The sequence below is a fragment of the Eleutherodactylus coqui genome, chromosome 5 (genome assembly GCF_035609145.1).
Source record: "Eleutherodactylus coqui strain aEleCoq1 chromosome 5, aEleCoq1.hap1, whole genome shotgun sequence".
Classification (NCBI taxonomy): Eukaryota; Metazoa; Chordata; class Amphibia; order Anura; family Eleutherodactylidae; genus Eleutherodactylus; species Eleutherodactylus coqui.
Window position 1 is genome coordinate 257422110 of NC_089841.1, and position 20112 is coordinate 257442221.

A 20112-nucleotide genomic window follows, 5' to 3' on the forward strand; every position below is an offset into this window, starting at 1 on the left:
CTTCCCTATGTCATTAAAACTTGAAATTTGGCACAAGCATTGATAATGTCATAAATAGGAAAAGTTAATGGGTCCCAACTCAATTATTCAATTCTAAGCACAAAGGAATTAGCGTCCACATTTTACGTACGGAATCTAATTCTCTCACTTCCTGATGTCATCTATATATATAAAAATGTCTGTCTGTCTGTCCTTTATGCATTACTACACCATTCATCCAATCGCCATGAAACTTCGGGAAGTTGTTGAGTACACTCCTGTGAAGATTACTGGCACAGTACATCTGTCCTACGATAGGTGGCGCACGTGCGAGCATCGTCAACAGTTATGCCCCCCAGACATAGATCGTTCGATTTCCATCTCAAGCACGAAAGCAAAAGGCATTATGAGCCAGCGTGTTAAACTACAAAATGATGCATCCGCCGAATGTTTTGCAAGACAATTGCTGGATATTGAGAATGCTGAGGTAAAATGAAAGCTGTGCTGTGATTGGTTGCTATTTCTTATACTGCTGAGGTAACATGAAAGCTCTGCTGTGATTGGTTGCTATATATTATACTGCTGAGGCAACATGAAAGCTGTGCTGTGATTGGTTGCTACTTCTTATACTACTGAGGTTACGTGAAAGCTGTGTTGTGATTGGTTGCTATATATTATACCGCTGAGGTAAAATGAATGCTGCGCTGTGATTGGTTGCTATTTTTTATATTGCTGAGGCAGAATAAAAGTTGCGCTGTGATTAGTTGTTATTTCTCTTACTGCTGAGGTAACATGAAAGCTGCGCTGTGATTGGTTGTTATATATTATACTGCTGAGGTAACATGAAAGCTGCGCTGTGATTGGGTGCTATATATTATAAAGCTGAGGTAACATGTAAGCTGCGCTGCGATTGGTTGTTATATATTATACCACTGAGGTAACATGAAAGCGGCGGGGCTGTGATTAGTTGTTATCTAGATATATAAAAACGAATGTATGTATGTCTGTCTGTCTTTGCAGCAACGCACGACGGGTAAGCTAGTCTATATATATAAAAATGAATGTCTGTCTCCATCTGTCTGTCTGTTTTGTCCTTTATGCATTACTACACCATTCATCCGATCGCCATGGAACTTTGGGAAGTTGTTGAGTACATTCCTGTGAAGATCACTGGCATAGTATATCTATCCTATGATAGGTGGCGCGCGTGCGAGCATCGTCGACAGCTATGCCCCCCAGACGTAGATCGTTCGATTTCCATCATTGCCACTAATTCTCTCACTTCCCGATGTCGTAGAAACATGAAATTTTGCAAGAGCATTGATTATGTCATAAATAGGAAAAGCTAATGGGTCCCAACCCGATTATTCAATTCTAAGCGCAAAATAATTAGTGTCCACATTTTACATACGGAATCTAATTCTCTCACTTCCCGATGTCGTAGAAACTTAAAATTTGGCACGAGCATTGATTATGTCATAAATAGGAAAAGTTAATGGGTCCCAAATCTATTATTTAATTCTAAGCGCAAAAGAATTAGCGTCCAAATTCTACATACGGAATCTAATTCTCTCATATCCCGATGTCATAGAAATTTGAAATTTGGCACGAGCATTGATTATGTCATAAATAGGAAAAGTTAATGGGTCCCAAGTGAATTATTCAATTCTAAGCGCAAAAGAATTAGCGTCCAAATTTTACGTACGGAATCTAATTCTCTCACTTCCTGATGTCATCTATATATATATAAAAATGAATGTCTGTCTGTTTGTCTGTCTGTCCTTTATGCATTATTACACTATTCATCCAATCACCATGAAACTTTGGGAAGTTGTTGAGTACACTCCTGGGAAGATTACTGGCATAGTACAATCTATCCTACGATAGGTAGCGCGCATGCGAGCGTCGTCGACAGTTATGTCTCCCAGATAAAGATCGTTCGATTTCCATCTCCATGCAAAAGGCATTACGAGCAAGCATGTTCAACTACAAAATTATGCATCCGCCGAACGTTTCGCAAGACAATTGCTGGATATTGAGAATGCTGAGGTAAAATGAAAGCTATGCTGTGATTGGTTGCTATATATTATACTGCTGAGGCAACATGAAAGCTGTGCTGTGATTGGTTGCTACTTCTACTACTGAGGTTACATGAAAGCTATGCTGTGATTGGTTGCTATATATTATACCGCTGAGGTAAAATGAATGCTGCACTGTGATTGGTTGCTATTTTTTATATTGCTGAGGCAGAATAAAAGTTGCGTTGTGATTGGTTGTTATTTCTCTTACTGCTGAGGTAACATGAAAGCTGTGCTGGGATTTGTTGTTATATATTGTACTGCTGAGGTAACATGAAAGCTGCGCTGTGATTAGTTGCTATTTCCTATACTGTTGAGGTAACATGAAAGCTGCGATGTAATTGGTTGCTATTTCTTATACTGCTGAGGTAATATGAAAGCTGCGCTGTGATTGGTTGTTATATATCATACTGCTGAGGTAACATGAAAGCTGTACTGTGATTGGTTGTTATATATTATACTGCTGAGGTAACATGAAAGCTGCGCTGTGATTGGATGTCATATATAATAAAGCTGAGGTAACATGCAAGCTGCGCTGTGATTGTTTCTCTAGATATATAAAAACAAATGTATGTATGTATGTATGTCTGTGTTCGCAGCAATGCGCGACGGGTTAGCTAGTATTTATGTAAAGTCTCTGGTGCCCCTCACCCACTAGTCTCATCACTGAAGCTGTTTTAATTTATTAATTATACTACCTGAGATAATAGGATATTAAAACTCTTTCAGCTTTTAATTCTTTAAGAAACACAATGAATCTGTGCAGGTCTTATTCACCTTGCCTGCCCAATTGTACATTTTTATAGCTAAAAGGAAGGGATGACTAGAAGAAAATGCACTCATAATTGAACCCCGTTCACACCCTAGTATAAACCAAACAGCTTATCACCTAAGGATGAAAGGGGTTACACCAAACTAATTGAACGTGTAAACAACAAAAGAAAACCAGGGCCATCAGACCTGAACCACACCAGGCAGCCAAATACCAATGTATTACACACCAAGATAGATGGAAATATGAATATGTACAAGGGATTGGTTTATATTTCAGTCAAAATACATCAGCTCTTAAGCCCACGCCAAGGGTCCTAATTATCTTGTGAGTCCCTACTAACAAGATAACTAAACCACAGGAAAGGGAACCTTGCCTACAAGCAAGGCGATCATCCCAATAAGGACAGTCCTACACTGTAACCTAGGGAACACCTGTCTTGTTCCAGATAGGAACACCAGAAAATGAGGAGTCTGCACACCTACAGAGTGACACTGAACAAGACATTGTTCTCACCAGGTGCCTGCACACCTACAGACAGACAGTGAGCAAAACATTCTTCATGCCAGTTTGCTGCACACTAACAAACACTGAACAAGACACTGTTCACACCAGGTGCCTGCACACCTACAGACAAACACTGAGCAAGACATTATTAACATCATGTGCCTGCACACTTATAGACAGACACTGAACAAGACATTCTTCACACTGGGTGCCTGCAAATCTATAGACAGACATTGAACAAGACACTGTTCACCGCAGGTGCCTGTGCGCCAACTAACAGACACTGAACAAGACATTGTTCATACATAGTAACATAGTAAGTTAGGCTGAATGAAGACAATATCCATCTGGTTCAGCCTATTTCCACCCCCTAGTTGATCCAGAGGAAGGCAAAAACCCCAAGAGGCTGAAGCCAAATAGCCCATTTGGGGAAAAATTCCTTCCCAACTCCATAATGGCAATCAGAATAATCCCTGGATCAACCTTGATAGTTCCTACCTGATTGTTAATCCCGGAATAACAAACCCGCTGGTCACCGAATGTCTATATCTAGAGATGAGCGAATACTAAAATGCTCGAGTGCTCGTTACTCGAGTCGAACTTCCCGCGATGCTGGAGGGTTCGTTTCGAGTAACGAACCCCATTAAAGTCAATGGGCGACTCGAGCATTTTTGTATATCGCAGATGCTCGCTAAGGTTTTCATTTGTGAAAATCTGGGAAATTCACGAAAGTGATGGGAACGACACATGTTGGGCTGCATCTCAAGTTCCCAGGTCCCACTATTAAGCCACAATAGCGGCAAGAGTGCCCCCCCCCCCAGCACTGTCAGCATAAGGATCGTTCTCCTCTGCCACAGCTGTAACAGCTGTGGCAGAGAAGAACGATGTTAGCCCATTGAATTCAATGGAGCCGGCAATACAGCCAGATCCATTGAAAGCAATAGGCTGCCGGCGAGCGCGGGATGAATTTTCGGGAAGGGCTTAAAAATATAAGCCCTTACCTGAAAATCATCCTAAAATGTGTAAAAAAAAAAAAATTATGTCAGCATAAAGATCGTTCTCCTCTGCCATAGCTGTAACAGCTGTGGCAGAAAAGAACGATATTAGCCCATTGAATTCAATGGAGCCGGCAATACAGCCGGCTCCATTGAAAGCAATGGGCTGCCGGCGAGCGCGGGAGTGAGACACCCCCCCCCCCCCCCGCACTGTCAGCATAAAGATTGTTCTCCTCTGCCACAGATGTAACAGCTGTGGCAGAGAAGAACGATTTAAGCCCATTGAATTCAATGGAGCGGGCAATACAGCCAGCTCGATTGAAAGCAATGGGCTGCCGGCGAGCGCGGGATGAATTTTCAGGAAGGGCTGAAAAATATAAGCCCTTACCTGAAAATCATCCTAAAATGTGTAAAAAAAAAAATAAATGTATACTCACCTTTCCGCTGAAGCCGGAGTTCAGCCGCGTCTGGCTGGCAGTTCTCCTGAACTGCTCTGTGTAGTATTCAGCAGCCAGGGATTTAAAATCCCTGCCTGCTGAATGAGCTGCCTCTGATTGGTCTGAATTCATGAATGGGTGAGTGCTGCCTCTGATTGACAGCTGAGAGCTGCCCCTGATTGGTCCCAGGTCTTTTTCCATTTCACTTTTCCCTAGCTGTGCCCGATTTAGTGCTTATTATTGATAACCATTTCTCCTGCCCATGTGTATAACCTTACATTTATCCACATTGAACTGCATTTGCCATTTTTCTGCCCAAGCCCCCAGCTTGTCTAGATCCGTTTGTAGCCGCACATTGTCCTCCGTTGTATTAATTGTCTTATATAGTGTTGTATCATCTGCAAATATTGATATTTTACTGTGCACTCCCTCTATCTGCTCGTTGATAAATATATTGAACATAATGGGGCCCAGTACTGAGCCCTGCGGCACCCCCCTAGCGACGGTAGCCCAATCTGAGTACAAACCCTTTATTACCACCCTCTGTTTTCTATCTCTGAGCCAGTTATTTACCCAGATACACACGTTTCACCAGGTCCAAGCTGCCTCATTTTATATATCCACCTATTATGCGGCACAGTGTAAAATGCTTTAGGGTAATCAAGATATACGAGCGCAATAGATGCTTTAGAGTAATCCAGATATACGAGATCAATCGACTCTTTCAGTTCCAGCCTAGAACTTATTTACTTGTAGAAGCTGATCAGATTGGTCTGACATGATCGACCGCTCATGAACCCATGCTGGTGAGGAGTTATTCCGTTGTTTTCCTTGAGGTATTCTAGGATGCTATCTCAGAAACCCCTTGAATATTTTTTTCCAGTTTTTGAAGTGAGACTTACCAGTCTGTAGTTACCAGGCTCACTGTTGGACCCGTTTTTGTCAATTGCAACTACGTTGGCAATGCGCCAATCCAATGGTACAACCCCGGTCTTGATAGTGTCCATAAATATAGGAAATAGTGGTCTAGCTATCACATCACTTAGTTGCCTTAGAACCCTTGGGTGTATTCCATCTGGACCTGGCGATTTATCAGTTTTAATCCTCTTTACCTGGCTCTGCACTTCCTCCTGTATTAGGTATGCAATATGTAGCGGGAGGTTTGTTTTATTTCCCTGCATCTCATGTGACATTTCCTTTTTGTTCGTGAATACACTTGAAAAGAAACCATTTAATAGATTTGCCTTCCTCCGATCGTCTTCTATGATTTCTCCTGCATTATTCGTTAAAGGGCCAGTGCTCTCAGTGCAAATCCCTTTGCTGTTAATATAGTTGAAGAATAGTTTCGGGTTGTTTTTGCTCTCTTTGGCGATCAATCTTTCTGCCTCCTCCTTAGCAATCTTGATCTTTCCCTTACATATTTAGTTTTTTTCCCTGTATGATTTTAGCGCTTCTTCGCTGCCTTCTTGTTTTGAGTAGTTTAAACACTTTCTTTTTTTCGTTTATTGCTCCCCCCCACCCCCCTTACAGTCTTGTCGAGCCACATTGGTTTCCTTCTACTTGTGGTACCTTTTTTTAAAGGTATGAATTGCTCACATGAGATAATTAGGATGTTTTTAAACTGTTCCCATTTGTCATCTGTACTGGTATTTTTGAGGATGTTTTCCCAATTAATGTTACCTAAAGTAGTTCTGAGCTGATCAAATTTTGCTTTACTAAAGTTTAGTTTTTTTGTCGCTCACTGATAAGGTTTTTTAATTGAATGACAGCTGGAAATTTGTTATATTGGGGTCATTATTTCCCAAGTGTCTCTCAACCTGCACCCCCATTATTCAGTTCGGTTTCTTAGTACTAAGTCCAGAGTGGCCCTCCCTCTAGTTGGCTCCTGCACCAGTTGGGTAAGGTAGTTATCTTTAATTGTTCTCAGGAAGTTAACACCCTTGTGAAATTTACAGGTTTCATTTTCCCATGTTATATCTGGATAATTAAAGTCCCCCATAATAATTCATTGCGATTTGACACCTCTTCTATCTGCCTTAATAATAAGATTTCAGTTTCTTCTGTTACTTTTGGTGGCCTATAGAAAACCCCTATCAGTATTTTCTTATATTTTTTCTTCCTGTACTTCTAACCACAGAGATTCCATGTGTTCATCTCCTGCCCCTATATCCTCCAGTAGCCTCAGCATTAAGTATGATTTAATGTACAGACACACCCCTCCCCCTTTCTGTTCACCACGGTCTCTTCTGAAGAGACTGTAACCCTGTAAATTCACCGCCCAATCGCACTTATTATCAAGCCATGTTTCCGTTATTCTAACTATATCGTAGTTTTCATCAGTCATTCTTGCTTCAAGCTCATCCACTTTGCTGATCAGACTTCTTGCATTCGTAGCCATACAATTTATACGGTTGTTATTGTTCTTTAAATTCATTTAGCTACTAAGGGTACTATTGACTGTTCTGTCAGTTCTAACTGTACTAACCCCACCCTTTGCTCGACACTGTCTCTGTCTACCCCTCTGTTTATCTTTTTGCCCCCCCCCCAGTCCCTAGCTTAAACACTTCTCCAGCCTTTTAGCCATCTTCTCCGCAGCACAGCTGCACCCTCCCCATTGAGATGCAGCCCGTCCCTATGGTGGAGCCTGTAGCCGACATCAAAGTCAGCCCAGTTCTCCAGGAACCCGAACCCCTTCTTCTTACACCAACTCCGGAACCACTTGTTTACCTCCCTAAGATCCTGCTGCCTTTCTAGTGTGGCTTTTGGTGCAGGTAGTATTTCCGAGAAAACTACTCTGGAGGTTCTCGCCCTAAGCTTCAAGATCAACAACATGGGAGGATAAACAGGCTGGACTGGATGGACATGGTCTTCATTTGGCCTTACATACTATGTTACTATGTAAGCTTGGATCTTAGATCCCTGAAATTGTTTTTGAGGGCCCTCCATTGACCTCTAATGTGTTCATTGGTGCCAATGTGCACCATGACTGCTGGATCCTTACCAGCCCCTCCCAATAATCTGTCATTCCGATCCGCAAGGAAGACAAAATACTGTTCGACAATCCCGGTCTTTATGGCAGATTGCCCTATCTGTTCCCCTTATAATTGAGTCCCCCACCACTAGGACCTGTCTAGTCTGCCCTGCGCTCCCTGTCCCCATCTCACTGGAGCAGTCATCTCTCTGGCGTTCAGAGGGCATGTCGTGCTGCAACGGTGCTGGCTCTGTAATGGCATCCACCTCATCTGCCAACTTTGCAAACTTGTTGGCTTGTGCCAGTTCAGGACTAGCCTCCCTGGTTCTCTTCCCTCTACCCTTTATAACTGTCACCCAGCTAGCTGTCTGCTCCCCCTACTCTTCTGTACTACCATCTGCTCTCGCCTCTACCCCAGTGAGTGCCTGCTCAGTGAGCAGCAAACTCCTTTCCATGTTGTCAATGGATCTCAGTGTTGCCAGTCTCTCATCTAGATCCAGGATTTGGGCTTCCAAATGTGCGACAAGCACAGGTGCCTGCACACCAACTAATAGACACTGAACAATACACTGTTCACACCAGGTGCCTGCACAACTACAGACAGACACTGAACAAGAAATTGTTCACATCAGGTGCCTGCACACCAACTAACAGACACCAAAAAAGACATTCTTCACACCAGGTGCCTGCACCTCTACAGACACACAGGAATCCCACCAAGAAACTCATGCATGCATACATACACAGAAAGAGGATATAGTTTAAACATCCACACATGTAAGAAGCAGAGCGTCAGAGATCACCCATCTGATGGAGTAGGTACTAAAAAGGATATCCAATATCTGGAACCACATTTGACCGAAGGGTAAGAGAGCAGGGGCCTGCAGACCACATGAACGGGGGATCAAGTGTCCTGACCATCTTCAGGGAGTCTGTGGGAGAACAACTCAAACAAGCCCTAGCACAAACCACTACAATGTTCCAAAACATCATGCATGACACCCAATCTCAGGCAAGATACTCATGAATTTTGCATACATTCTTAGGATGGATTCAGACTAGGGTTGCCACCTTTGTCACGGAAAAATACCGACCATGGTAAAAAGGGGTGTGTCGGGGTGTGACTTGGGAGTGTGGCTTATCACAGCATTTTTTCCCACTTTTCTCCTGGATCCCGTCCAGTGGCTGTGCGGGATCCCGTCCAGCGTGCTCTTGCGAGTAGATGATGTTTAGTGTGATTCACACATCATCAACTCGCGAGTACACGCTGCAGACGCTCGCATCGCATAGAATCTACGCATATATAATTATATACATGAGATACCCAGGTTACTCCAGCATGGTCCATATCAATATATACAGGAGATATATCTCCCCTGTATATAGTGATGCTGATGTAAGGTAGATATGTCTGTATGTAATTATATGTACAGCTGGTATAACGTATACCACCTAAACATACAAAATTGCATGACATACATGGTGCATACCTTGTACCGCATGTACTCCTCCTCCACTCTCCTCCTCGGGTCCCGATATGTCACTGCAGCGCCGGCCGGACATCCATCCTGACCCCCACACATCGCACACACACAACTCCAATACAACCATCCTGATCCCCAGACATCACACACACAGCTCCACTACATCCATTCTGACCCCCACATACATCACACATACAGCTCCACTCATTCACTCAATCCATCCATCCATCTATCTATCTATCCATCCAGAACCCACAAGCTCTTAAACACACACAGCTCCACTACATCATCCTGATCCCCAGACATTACACACACAGCTCTACTACATCCATCCTGACCCCCAGACATCACACACACAGCTCTGCTACATCCCTCCTGATCCTCACACATCACACAAACAGCTCCGCTACATCCATTTTGACCCCCACACACATCACACACACACAGCTCCATCCTGACCCCACACATCACACACACAGCTCCACTACATCCACCCTGACCCCCACACACATCACACAAACAGCTCCGCTACATCTATCCTGACCCGCACACAGAGCTCCACTACATCAATCCTGACCCCCACACACATCACACACACAGCTCCACTACATCAATCCTGACCTCCACACACATCTCACACACAGCTCCACTACATCCATTCTGACCCCTACACATATCACACACACAGCTCTACTCACTCACTCGCTCAACCAATACAGAACCCAACAGCTCCAACACTCTCACACAGCTCAACTACATTCATCCTGACACACACACACACACAGCTGCAGAGTCCTACATTTACTTAGCCCAAATGGTCAAGTGATCCCTGACTCCTCCCACACAGGGTATCACATGACATAACATCATCGGAGGCCCTGGAAGCTGTCGGCTCTGCAGGTCTGTGTTTCCCCTCCCGGAGGAGAGTTAACTGGTGCTAGGGAGCAGTGCAGGCTCTAAAAATACCAGCCTGTAATAGGGCCGGTAAAAAAAAAATACTGTCACCAGCCTGGCAGAAAAAATACCGGCCAGGTGGCAACCCTAATTCAGACGAGCATGTTTTTCCCCCCTTCTAAGATATGCGAGAATTATGGCTCTATAAGGGGACAAAACCAGACCACTGATATCAATTGGATTTCGGTGGATTCATTCTCACTGTGGGGATTTCTCGGCTGCGAATACTACAGCAAAGAAAAGATAGGACCTGCTATATCTTCCCCGCAGGTAGGGAATACATTGTGCAGAGAAGGTTGGGCAGCGCCATCTTCCCATGGTTATTTTCAAACTCCTGCGCTCTGTCAGTGTGTTTAAGCCCTTGCTATTTTTTTATTTCTTGCTGCGATTTGCACTACTACTGGCCTATATGAACATTTGCTTGTGTTCTGCTATCTTGTGACCATAACAATTCTAAAGTATTTAAATCTATTATTTTTCCACAGGTAATAATGGAGGTATCTGTTCCAAGTTTTCCAAATTAAAAGATGGACGTGACATCATAGAGGGATCGCTAAACACTGGAATAGTAACAATACAAAAATACGGGCAATATTTGCCAGCAAAGCTTATCCATATCATTCTGGCACATGAATTTGGACACAGCTTGGGCTCTCCTGTAAGTAAAACTACAGCAGATTGTCTTAAAAATGAATAAAAAAGTTGTACTAAGTTGGGAATATAAGGCCGTGCTCACAGGCACCATTTTACCACCGCGTGGACCTGCGTATTGTCACGTATTGTCGTATTTTTTTTGCCTGCGTACTCACCCAAAAAGGATAATGGGGCTCCATCGCACATAATACACGGTAAAAAAGAACATGCATCATTCTTTTTTTCATGCAAGTTATATGCAATTGACGTATGGAACAACAAAAATCAATATATTTGTATTGCTGTAATTTAGCACGCATTGCACACACGTAGAATCATAGAATGGTAGAGTTGGAAGGGACCTCCAGGGTCATTTGGTCAACCCCCCTGCTCAGTGCAGGATCACTAAATCATCCCAGACAGATATTTGTCCAGCATGTGTTTGAGCACATTCATGTGAATGAACCCATTGAGATGAATGGGTTCTATTCACTGCACATTTATGCAAGCCTATTGATATCAATTGGGTCTTGCGATGTGCAAATGCACACAAGATAGATCATGTTGTTTATTTTTTCATGTGATCGCTCATCGGGTGAAAAGATACGTTCATGTGAATGAACCCAATGGGTTCTATTTTCTCCATTGAAGGAGAACTCACCACCTACCAAGGCAACCTGTTCCACTCATTGATCACCCTAACTGTCAGAAAGTTTTTTTCTAATATCTAATTTGTGTCTCCTCCCTTTCAGTTTCATCCCATTGCTTCTAGTCTTTCCTTGTGCAAATGAGAATAGGGCTGATCCCTCTGCACTATGACAGCCCTTCAGATATTTGTAGACCGCTATTAAGTCTCCTCTCAGCCTTCTTTTTTGCAAGCTAGACATTCTCAGATCCTTTAACCGTTCCTCATAGGACATGATTTGCAGACCGCTCACCATCTTGGTAACTTTTCTCTGAACTTGCTCCAGTTTTTCCATGTCTTTTTTAAAGTGGGGTGCCCAGAACTGGACACAGTACTCCAGATGAGGTCTGACTAAGGAAGAGAAGAGGGGAATAATTACCTCACGTGATCTAGACTCTATGCTTCTTGTAATACATCCCAGGATTGTGTTTGCCTTTTTGTCTGCTGCATCACATTGTTGACTCATGTTCAGTCTATGATCTATTAGTATACCCAAGTCTTTTTTTACATGTGCTGCTGCTTAACCCAATTCCTCCCATTCTGTATGTCATTTTTTTATTTCTCTTGCCCAGATGTAAGACTTTGCATTTCTCCTTGTTAAATACCCTTCTGTTAGTTGCCGCCACTGTTCAAACTTTTCTAGATTTTTTTGAATACTCCCTCTTCCCTAGTGTCAGCTATCCCTCCTAGATTTGAGTTGTCAGCAGATTTAATCAGTTTCCCATCAATTCGCTCCTCCAGATCATTTTTTAAAAATTTGAGCAACATTGGACCTAGGACAGAGCCCAATAGCACAAAAAATATCAGTTGATGTTCCATCTACTTTCTGAAAGAAAACCGATACAACATAGGAGTTTACAAGTTCAGCCTTCTCAAAATCATTCTTAGCCACTTCACCATTTCCATCTTGTAAGCATCCAATAGCATCTTTGATTTTTCTTTTGCTTTTGACATACCCCAAAATCCTTTTTATTTGCTTTTGGCCTCTGTTGCAAGCCTAAATTCATTATTAGCTTTAGCTTTTCTGACACTTGCCCTACAATTTCTGCAGACCACATTATATTCTTCAACATATATTTCCCCCTCTTTCCATTTGATAAACATATTTTTATGTGTGCAAGTTCTGTGTTCATCCACCCTGGTCTCTTTAAATGCTTCCCATTCTCCTTTTTTAAAGGGATTGTTAACGATTGTGCTTTGAGAATCTCCTTTCGCAAAATTTCCCAACTTTCTTGGACATTTCTGTCCTTAAGAACATCCAGCCATTGGATTCTTCCTACCCTCTTTCTGAGTTCATTAAAATCTACCTTTCTGAAATCCAACCTTCAGGTCTGAGTTTTCTCAGGTCTTTCTCCCCTTTTTCCTCGCGTAAATCATGCGTGCAATACACAATTCAAATACACTTGTGTGAGCCTGGCTTCAGACTGATTCATACTGATCGTCAATGAAAATTTGCAAAAGACATGGTTAGTAAGGACAACCATGTGAAGCTAAGAATGTAGAGAATATATAGGTATAGGCCAGTGATGGTGAACCCTTTAGAGACCGAGTGCCCAAACTGCAACCCAAAATCCACTTATTTATGGCAAAGTGTCAACATATCAGGGGGCGGGGCTTATCACGATGTATGATTTTTACTAGAGATGAGCGAGTATACTCGCTAAGGCTAACTACTCGAGCGAGTAGTGCCTTAGTCGAGTATCTGCCCGCTGAGGCAAAATGAAAAATTGTTCTGTGGTCAGATAAATCGAAATTTGAAATTCTTTTTGTAAATCATGGACACTGTGTCCTGCCGATTCAAGAGGAGAGAGACTATCCAGCTTGTTATCAGCGCACAGTTCTGCATCTCTGATGACATGGGGTTACATTAGTTCCTATGACATGGGCAGCTCACACATCCTGAAAGGATGCTGATCAGTATGTAGAGGTTGTAGAACAACATATGCTCCATACAAGCAACGTCTCTTTCAGGAAAGTCCTTGCATATTTCAGTAAGACAATGCTAAACCGCATACAGCATGGCTTCACAAAAGAAGAGTCCCAGGGAAAATGGGCCACCTGCAGTCCACACCAATAGAAAACATTATGTAATGAAAAATTTAGCAAAGACAGCCCAAGACTGTTGAGCAGCTAGAATCCTACATCAGACAAGAATGGGACAACATTCCTCTCCCAAAACTCCAGGAACTGGTCTCCTCACTTCCCAGAAGAGGGAAGGGGTGGTACACAATGGTAGACACGGCCCCGTCCCAACTTTTGTGAGATGTGTTTCTGCCATGAGTTATTATTTTAAATGAAATGGAAAACGATCTCGCCTCCCACTTCTTATATGTGTTCTATGTTCTTTTGTGAATAAAATATGGTTGTATGAGCTCTCCAAATCATTGCATTCTTTTTATATAAATTCTTCATTTGTAAATTTTTTGGGGGTTGGGTACAAAACAGAAAAAAAGGGGGGGGGGGAGATACAAAAGAGATGCATCTTTAATTCAGATTTCTTTTTTGAATTATAATGGGAGGTGGGGAGCAGAGACACATGATGAAGTGGAAACCATTTCCTCTGCAAACGTGCAGAACACAAACAAGTAAACTAAATAACTATGGACATTTCTGTTTCAAGATCCAGGTGTGTTTGAAAAAAAAAAAAGTAATGTGTATAGCTAAATATTATTCAAACCATGAGATGGAAGCATGAATAAACATGTTATTTAGGGGATATATCCCCAGGTATTCCAGAAATCATGTTAGAATAGCGCCAGCGGCTTTTTCTATTCTGTGTCCACCTCAGTCTTGTGTGTCTCTGCTCGATATGCGCAGCTGCTTCTAAAGCTTCTCTGTTTGTCAGATTCCAGAAAAGTGGGGAAGTGCTAATGTGATGACAGTTGATAAACGTTCTAACTTTCTTTATAAGCTGTTGTCTACCAATCATCCACTTATATATTGTTTCTCTTTCAGCATGACGAAAGCAGTGAGTGTGCAAGCTTTACCGTTTTCAGCCCCAATGGAAATTACTTGATGTTTCCTTATGCCACAGATGGAAATCAATACAATAATGACAAATTTTCTGTCTGCTCAATTCAATACATAGCATCTCTTTTGCAAGTAAAAAAGGACAAGTGTTTTATTGGTAAGCAAATGATATTTATGCACATCTGACAATTTAACAAGCAAGGAAGTGTATATATTGATAAATCTACAAATAGTAGGAAGCACAAATTAAGGGATCGTCCACATGTGAATACTAAGTTGATTCACAAATAATATTGCATGAGGCTACAAGGAATGTGGGGAACTTGGAAGGGTCATTTCCCAGCATTCCCGGCAAACAGCTGATTTTGCTAGAGAGACATGAGGCCGGCCAGATGGATAGTGGTTTTCCATTATGTTCATACTATACATGCAAGTTCATAGCATGGGACCCCCCCCCTCTGTGACGTCCATATGCCCCAATAGGATATATACTGTAGGAAGGTGTTGCCGTAATGAAGGCCCCTTTACTAATCTTTATCAGAATGAAATTTCACATAAAAATACATTTTACGATTCCTAATATATGTTTGTGTGCTATTCTTACAGAGAGTGGACAGCCAATTTGTGGTAATCAAATAGTAGAACCTGGGGAAAAATGTGATGTAGGTGATCAGGACAATGACGAGTGCTGTTATGGTGTCAATGCAGGAGAACGTTTGCAGTGTACATTAAAGCCAGGGAAACAGTGCAGGTATGCTATGCTCTACATTTCCCGCATAAGACCAGACGTACAGAAAAATTATATTTGTTATATGTGCAGCAGTATACAACAAATATATAAGCTGGTAAATGTGTTCATACAATGACCTCAAATTGTTTATATGTAATGTGATATTGAATGTACAAACAAGGACCTCGATTTGAACCGTGTTGAATTATAGTGTCTTATGTGTATCAGTATTTAAAGTGATTAAAGGGGTTGTCTCGCGAAAGCAAGTGGGGTTATACACTTCTGTATGCCCATATTAATGCACTTTGTAATATACATCGTGCATTAAATATGAGCCATACAGAAGTTATTCACTTACCTGCTCCGTTGCTAGCGTCCCCGTCTCCATGGTTCCGTCTAATTTCGGTGTCTTCTTGCTTTTTTAGACGCGCTTGCGCAGATGGATCTTCTCCCTTCGGCTCGGCTCGGAAGCATCAGCGTTTTGGCTCCGCCCCCTTGTACGCGTCATAGCGTAGCTCCGCCCCATCACGTGCCGATTCCAGCCAATCAGGAGGCTGGAACCGGCACACGTCATGGGGCGGAGCTACGCGATGACTGGTTGTTTGACGATGATTTGTGTTCAGAGCTGTAAACTACTGTGGGTTTTCGGTGTGGCAACCTGTGACATCAGCAGCCGCTGCGCTGCCCACTGTCAGTGAATGGAGTCATTCATTTGCATTCAGCAGTGAAAGGGTTCATCCTGCGTGTTGCGCCGCTTCCTGCTGGTGCTGCAGTTCTCCGAAGCTGTAAAATGAGTGTTAGGGGCAGAGTGACCGTCCTGAGCTCATTGCCATCATAGTCTGGGATGGGCAGCAGCGTTACCCGCCTGTAACCTGCTGCATAACCACACATAGTGCCCAGATCATAAGGGCTGCCACGTACAGCTGAGGGCTTGGATGTCCAGTACTGAGGCAGAGGGGTATATGTCAGAAACACAGTGATCAATACAGCACCAACCGCCTGGTACCTAGTGGTACAGCAGTCCTGTGCCAGCATCTACAACCTGGTAGCAGAGCAGACCTGTGCTAGCCTCAGCACCCACAACCTGGTAGTAGAGCAGACCTGTGCCAGTCCCAGGACCTACAGCCTGGTAATAGAGCAGTCCTGTGCCAGCCTCAGCACCCACAACCTGGTAGTAGAGCAGACCTGTGCCCCCTTGTACGTGTCATCGCGTAACTCCGCCCCCGTCACGTGCCGATTCCAGCCAATCAGGAGGCTGGAACCAGCACACGTCATGGGGCGGAGCTACGCGATGATGCGTACAAGGGGGCGGAGCAAAAATGCCGATGCTTCCGAGCCGAGCCGAAGGGAGAAGATCCATCTGCGCAAGCGCGTCTAAAAAGCAAGAAGACACCGAAATTAGACGGAACCATGGCGACGGGGACGCTAGCAATGGAGCAGGTAAGTGAATAACTTCTGTATGGCTCATATTTAATGCACGATGTATATTACAAAGTGCATTAATATGGCCATACAGAAGTGTATAACCCCACTTGATTTCGCGAGACAACCCCTTTAAGGATATTGGGTCTTTATCTGACATGCATACATATACCATGGCATGATAACCTCTATGAGATGTGATCATTCTAGAAACATTTTTGTTTCAATGAAACTTTCTCGACCTCCATAGGGTTGGCAATAAGACATAGGCCTGCCCCCAGCACTTTAGCCACCTCCGATGAAGCTAGGGCTTAGCAGGGCAGTCATAATTACTAAATCATGGTAAAGGGAGAAATCTCTTGAAGGGGTTGTCTTTTGTATAATCTTCCTTTATTGGTTGATTTCATAAAGAATAGGGTACAGCTTTCCAATGCAAGGGAAAAACACATGATAAAAGTGAAAACAAATTACATGTCTGAGCTTGTAACAAAGGAAAGTGTTGGATCACAGAATCACACTCTCACAATGCTTCAATGGTAAACAACAGACTAAAAGAATGAAGACACATTTATAAGGATCTAATAAGTATTTATATGCACTGTTTATGTTTTACGCATAAGCTAACCTAAAGCACTGGGCAAGCTATATTATCAAACTACTAAGGACCACTAATCTGTGAGTATGTGAGTGCTTCTTATGCGCTAGTCCTGGTGATGTCATGGCTCCGCCCCCTGGTGATGACATCAAAGGTCCTACAGCATACATAAACACAGAGCCTGACCGACCGAAAAAGAACAAAGTTAGGGCTCTTGGAAGGGGAGGACTAAAATAACAAAATGAGAATACAACTAAGACGTTATTATCTCAGAATACACTGACCTACCTCCCCCACAGAGATCCAGTGATCATCCTGTGGTGGCTTCACTGCTGTGGGCGGAGCCATTCTGCAGAATGTAGAAAATACTATGTGTGTGTTTTTCTCATGCTCCGCCTCCTGTGTGACGTCATCCCAAGTCCTATATGATATATAAAACAAAGACTGACTGACAGAAGAACAACACAGTTAGGGCTATTGAAAAGGGGAGGACAAAAATAACAAAATGAGAATACAACTAAGCTGTTATTATCTCACATACAACTCAGTGGTCCTGACAGAAGACAACCACCTACCGACACTTCAGAGATCTGGCGTGCTAAAGGACCTGTATTGATGTCACTACTGTGAGAGCCCTATAATCCTCCAAAAAGTCCTCCATTAAGATTGGAAAAACCTTTCCAAAAATGTCACCTTTTTTATTGTAGATTTTGATTTTATGACTTAAATAAATGTAGTAATCAGAAAATGACCTATTATATAAATCACATTTTTGTGTTATACATATTTTTTTTTAAATGTTTGTGACTTTTTAAGTTATCAAATAAGGGAGGCAAAAAAGGGCATTGTGAGTTCATTTAGGGCAGGAGCCACATTATGAGTACATTTAGGCCCTGGGGGCATTATCAGTTGATGGAGGCCAAAAGGCAGACAAGTTGTGTCTAAAAGAAGAAATCGAGGCATCTGGGCTGTATGGAGATGAAAAGGGATTGTAAACAACCCCAGTCAGAAAGGAAGTCAACTGTGATCACTGGATATAGTGGTACTTTAATCACTTATACGGTCTGCAGACCACTTGTGTAGAACTCATATTTACCGCTATATGGTAACTGTATGGGGATAATATTTGTCTTTGTATAGTGTATTTTTCACAACACTGTGGTAGCATTATGTGGTCATGGCCTAGGGATAAATCAGGCCCTTATATAGTGTTATTATTGGTAATATTGATTAATTCAGTGATAGTATGTTAGTATTAGGCCTCATGTCCACGAGCAAATTAACAATTTAAAATCCGCAGTGTTTCTCCCGCACGCAGATCCGTGCCCCATAGGGATACATTAGACACCCGCAGGTAGTTAAATACCTGCGGATGTCATTTTTCCCTGCAGGCGCGGGTCCCGCGTGCAGGAAAAAAAATGGACATGCTCCATTTTAGTGCGGGTCTCCCGCGGGGACGGCTCCCGCAGGCTTCTATTGAAGCCTATGGAAGCCGTCCGGATCCACGGGAGACCCGCACCTGAATTAAACTCACCTGCTCCGGGCGATGCAGGTCTTCCTTCCTTCGCGGCCGGAAACTTCTTTCTTCGGCCCGGCGGATGTGCCCGGCGCATGCGCGCGGCACGCAGCCGCCGTGCCGAGCACATCCGCCTGGCCGAAGAAAGAAGATCCGGCCGCGAAGAAGGGAATACCTGCACTGCCCACAGCAGGTGAGTTTATTCTTATTTTCAGCCCTCATGTCCGCGGGGCAGGAGGGACCCGCTACGGATTCTCCATAGCGGGCCTGATTTTCCCTGTGGACATGAGGCCTTAGGGTGACTACCCACTACAGTTTTTTTTCACAGCGAAATTTGCACGTTTTTTTTTCTGCAGGGGTCTATGGGACTTGTAATGTTAAAATCACTAGCGCGCAAAAACGCAATTTACTGCAAAATTGCGATTTTGCACGATCACGATTTTAACATTATGAGTCCCATAGACCCTTTCAGAAAAAAAACCCGCGGTGAATTTCGCAGTGAAAAAAACTGTAGTGGGTAGTCACCCTTAAAGGGAACCTGGCACAGCATGAAGATGGGATAGGGATGTACCGTATGCCCATGTGTTTGTTATTCTGAAACACTGCAGCATTTCAGAATAATCATACTTAAAAGTTTGACACAAAAGGGCACTCTGAGTCAGGGGGTAGCATTGTGCCAGCCTCTACCTTATGTAGAGTGACAGCTCTCTTGCTGTTTGGGTATAAGAACAGAGCTATCACATTACATGATATAGGCAGGCAGAGGCTGGAGCCCACCTGTAAGCTAAAGGTAGGAGTGAGTCCAAAACATCTAGGAGGCACAAAGTTTTCCATTCTACTTTTCTTTCTGTAGATTACACTGCTCCTGGTTTTGGCTTACAAATACTGATGTAAAATGTTGACCAAAATACTGCTGTGTAAATGAGGCCTTAAACTGAACTCTGACCTTGTGTTCATTCAAAACTGTAATGGCATTTTTCACATGAATGAGCAGAATTTTGAAAAAAAAAAGTGTATGAAGCGCCGCCTATGCTACAATTAATTGCACCTATATTTTGTGTTATAATCAGTATTGGATGACAAACCCTTACAAAGAGTCCCAAAAAGGAGTTTGCATAGACAAATGAAAAAACACAATATTTCTTTGAATTCCTACTAAAAGGAATAAATATATGTAATAGCTAAAAACCACATCTAATCTCAGTTTTCCCATGGTACTAGACAATTTTGCTGTGCGCTCAAATAACAGAAAAATAACGCTAATCTGGGTACTCACTCTGAAGAGGGAGGTTCCCCAGTGGTTGGATACTAGGGTGTAACCTCCACCCTTGGAGTCCCAGGACAGCCTGTCAATCACTGTAGGTAATCCTTCGTCGAGATTATG

At 42.9% G+C, this 20112-nt stretch overlaps 1 protein-coding gene across 4 annotated transcripts in view; it reads left to right on the top strand.

Annotated features, from left to right (window-relative positions):
- The window catches only part of LOC136628565 (disintegrin and metalloproteinase domain-containing protein 10-like), a 121136-nt gene that overhangs the window by 66562 nt on the left and 34462 nt on the right, over positions 1-20112 (top strand). For all 4 annotated transcript variants that reach the window (XM_066604565.1, XM_066604567.1, XM_066604568.1 and 1 more), the window contains 3 exons: positions 10663-10835; positions 14451-14622; positions 15072-15216. In XM_066604565.1, coding sequence (XP_066460662.1) covers positions 10663-10835; positions 14451-14622; positions 15072-15216 — 490 coding nt within the window. The remainder of the gene's footprint in view (positions 1-10662; positions 10836-14450; positions 14623-15071; positions 15217-20112) is intronic.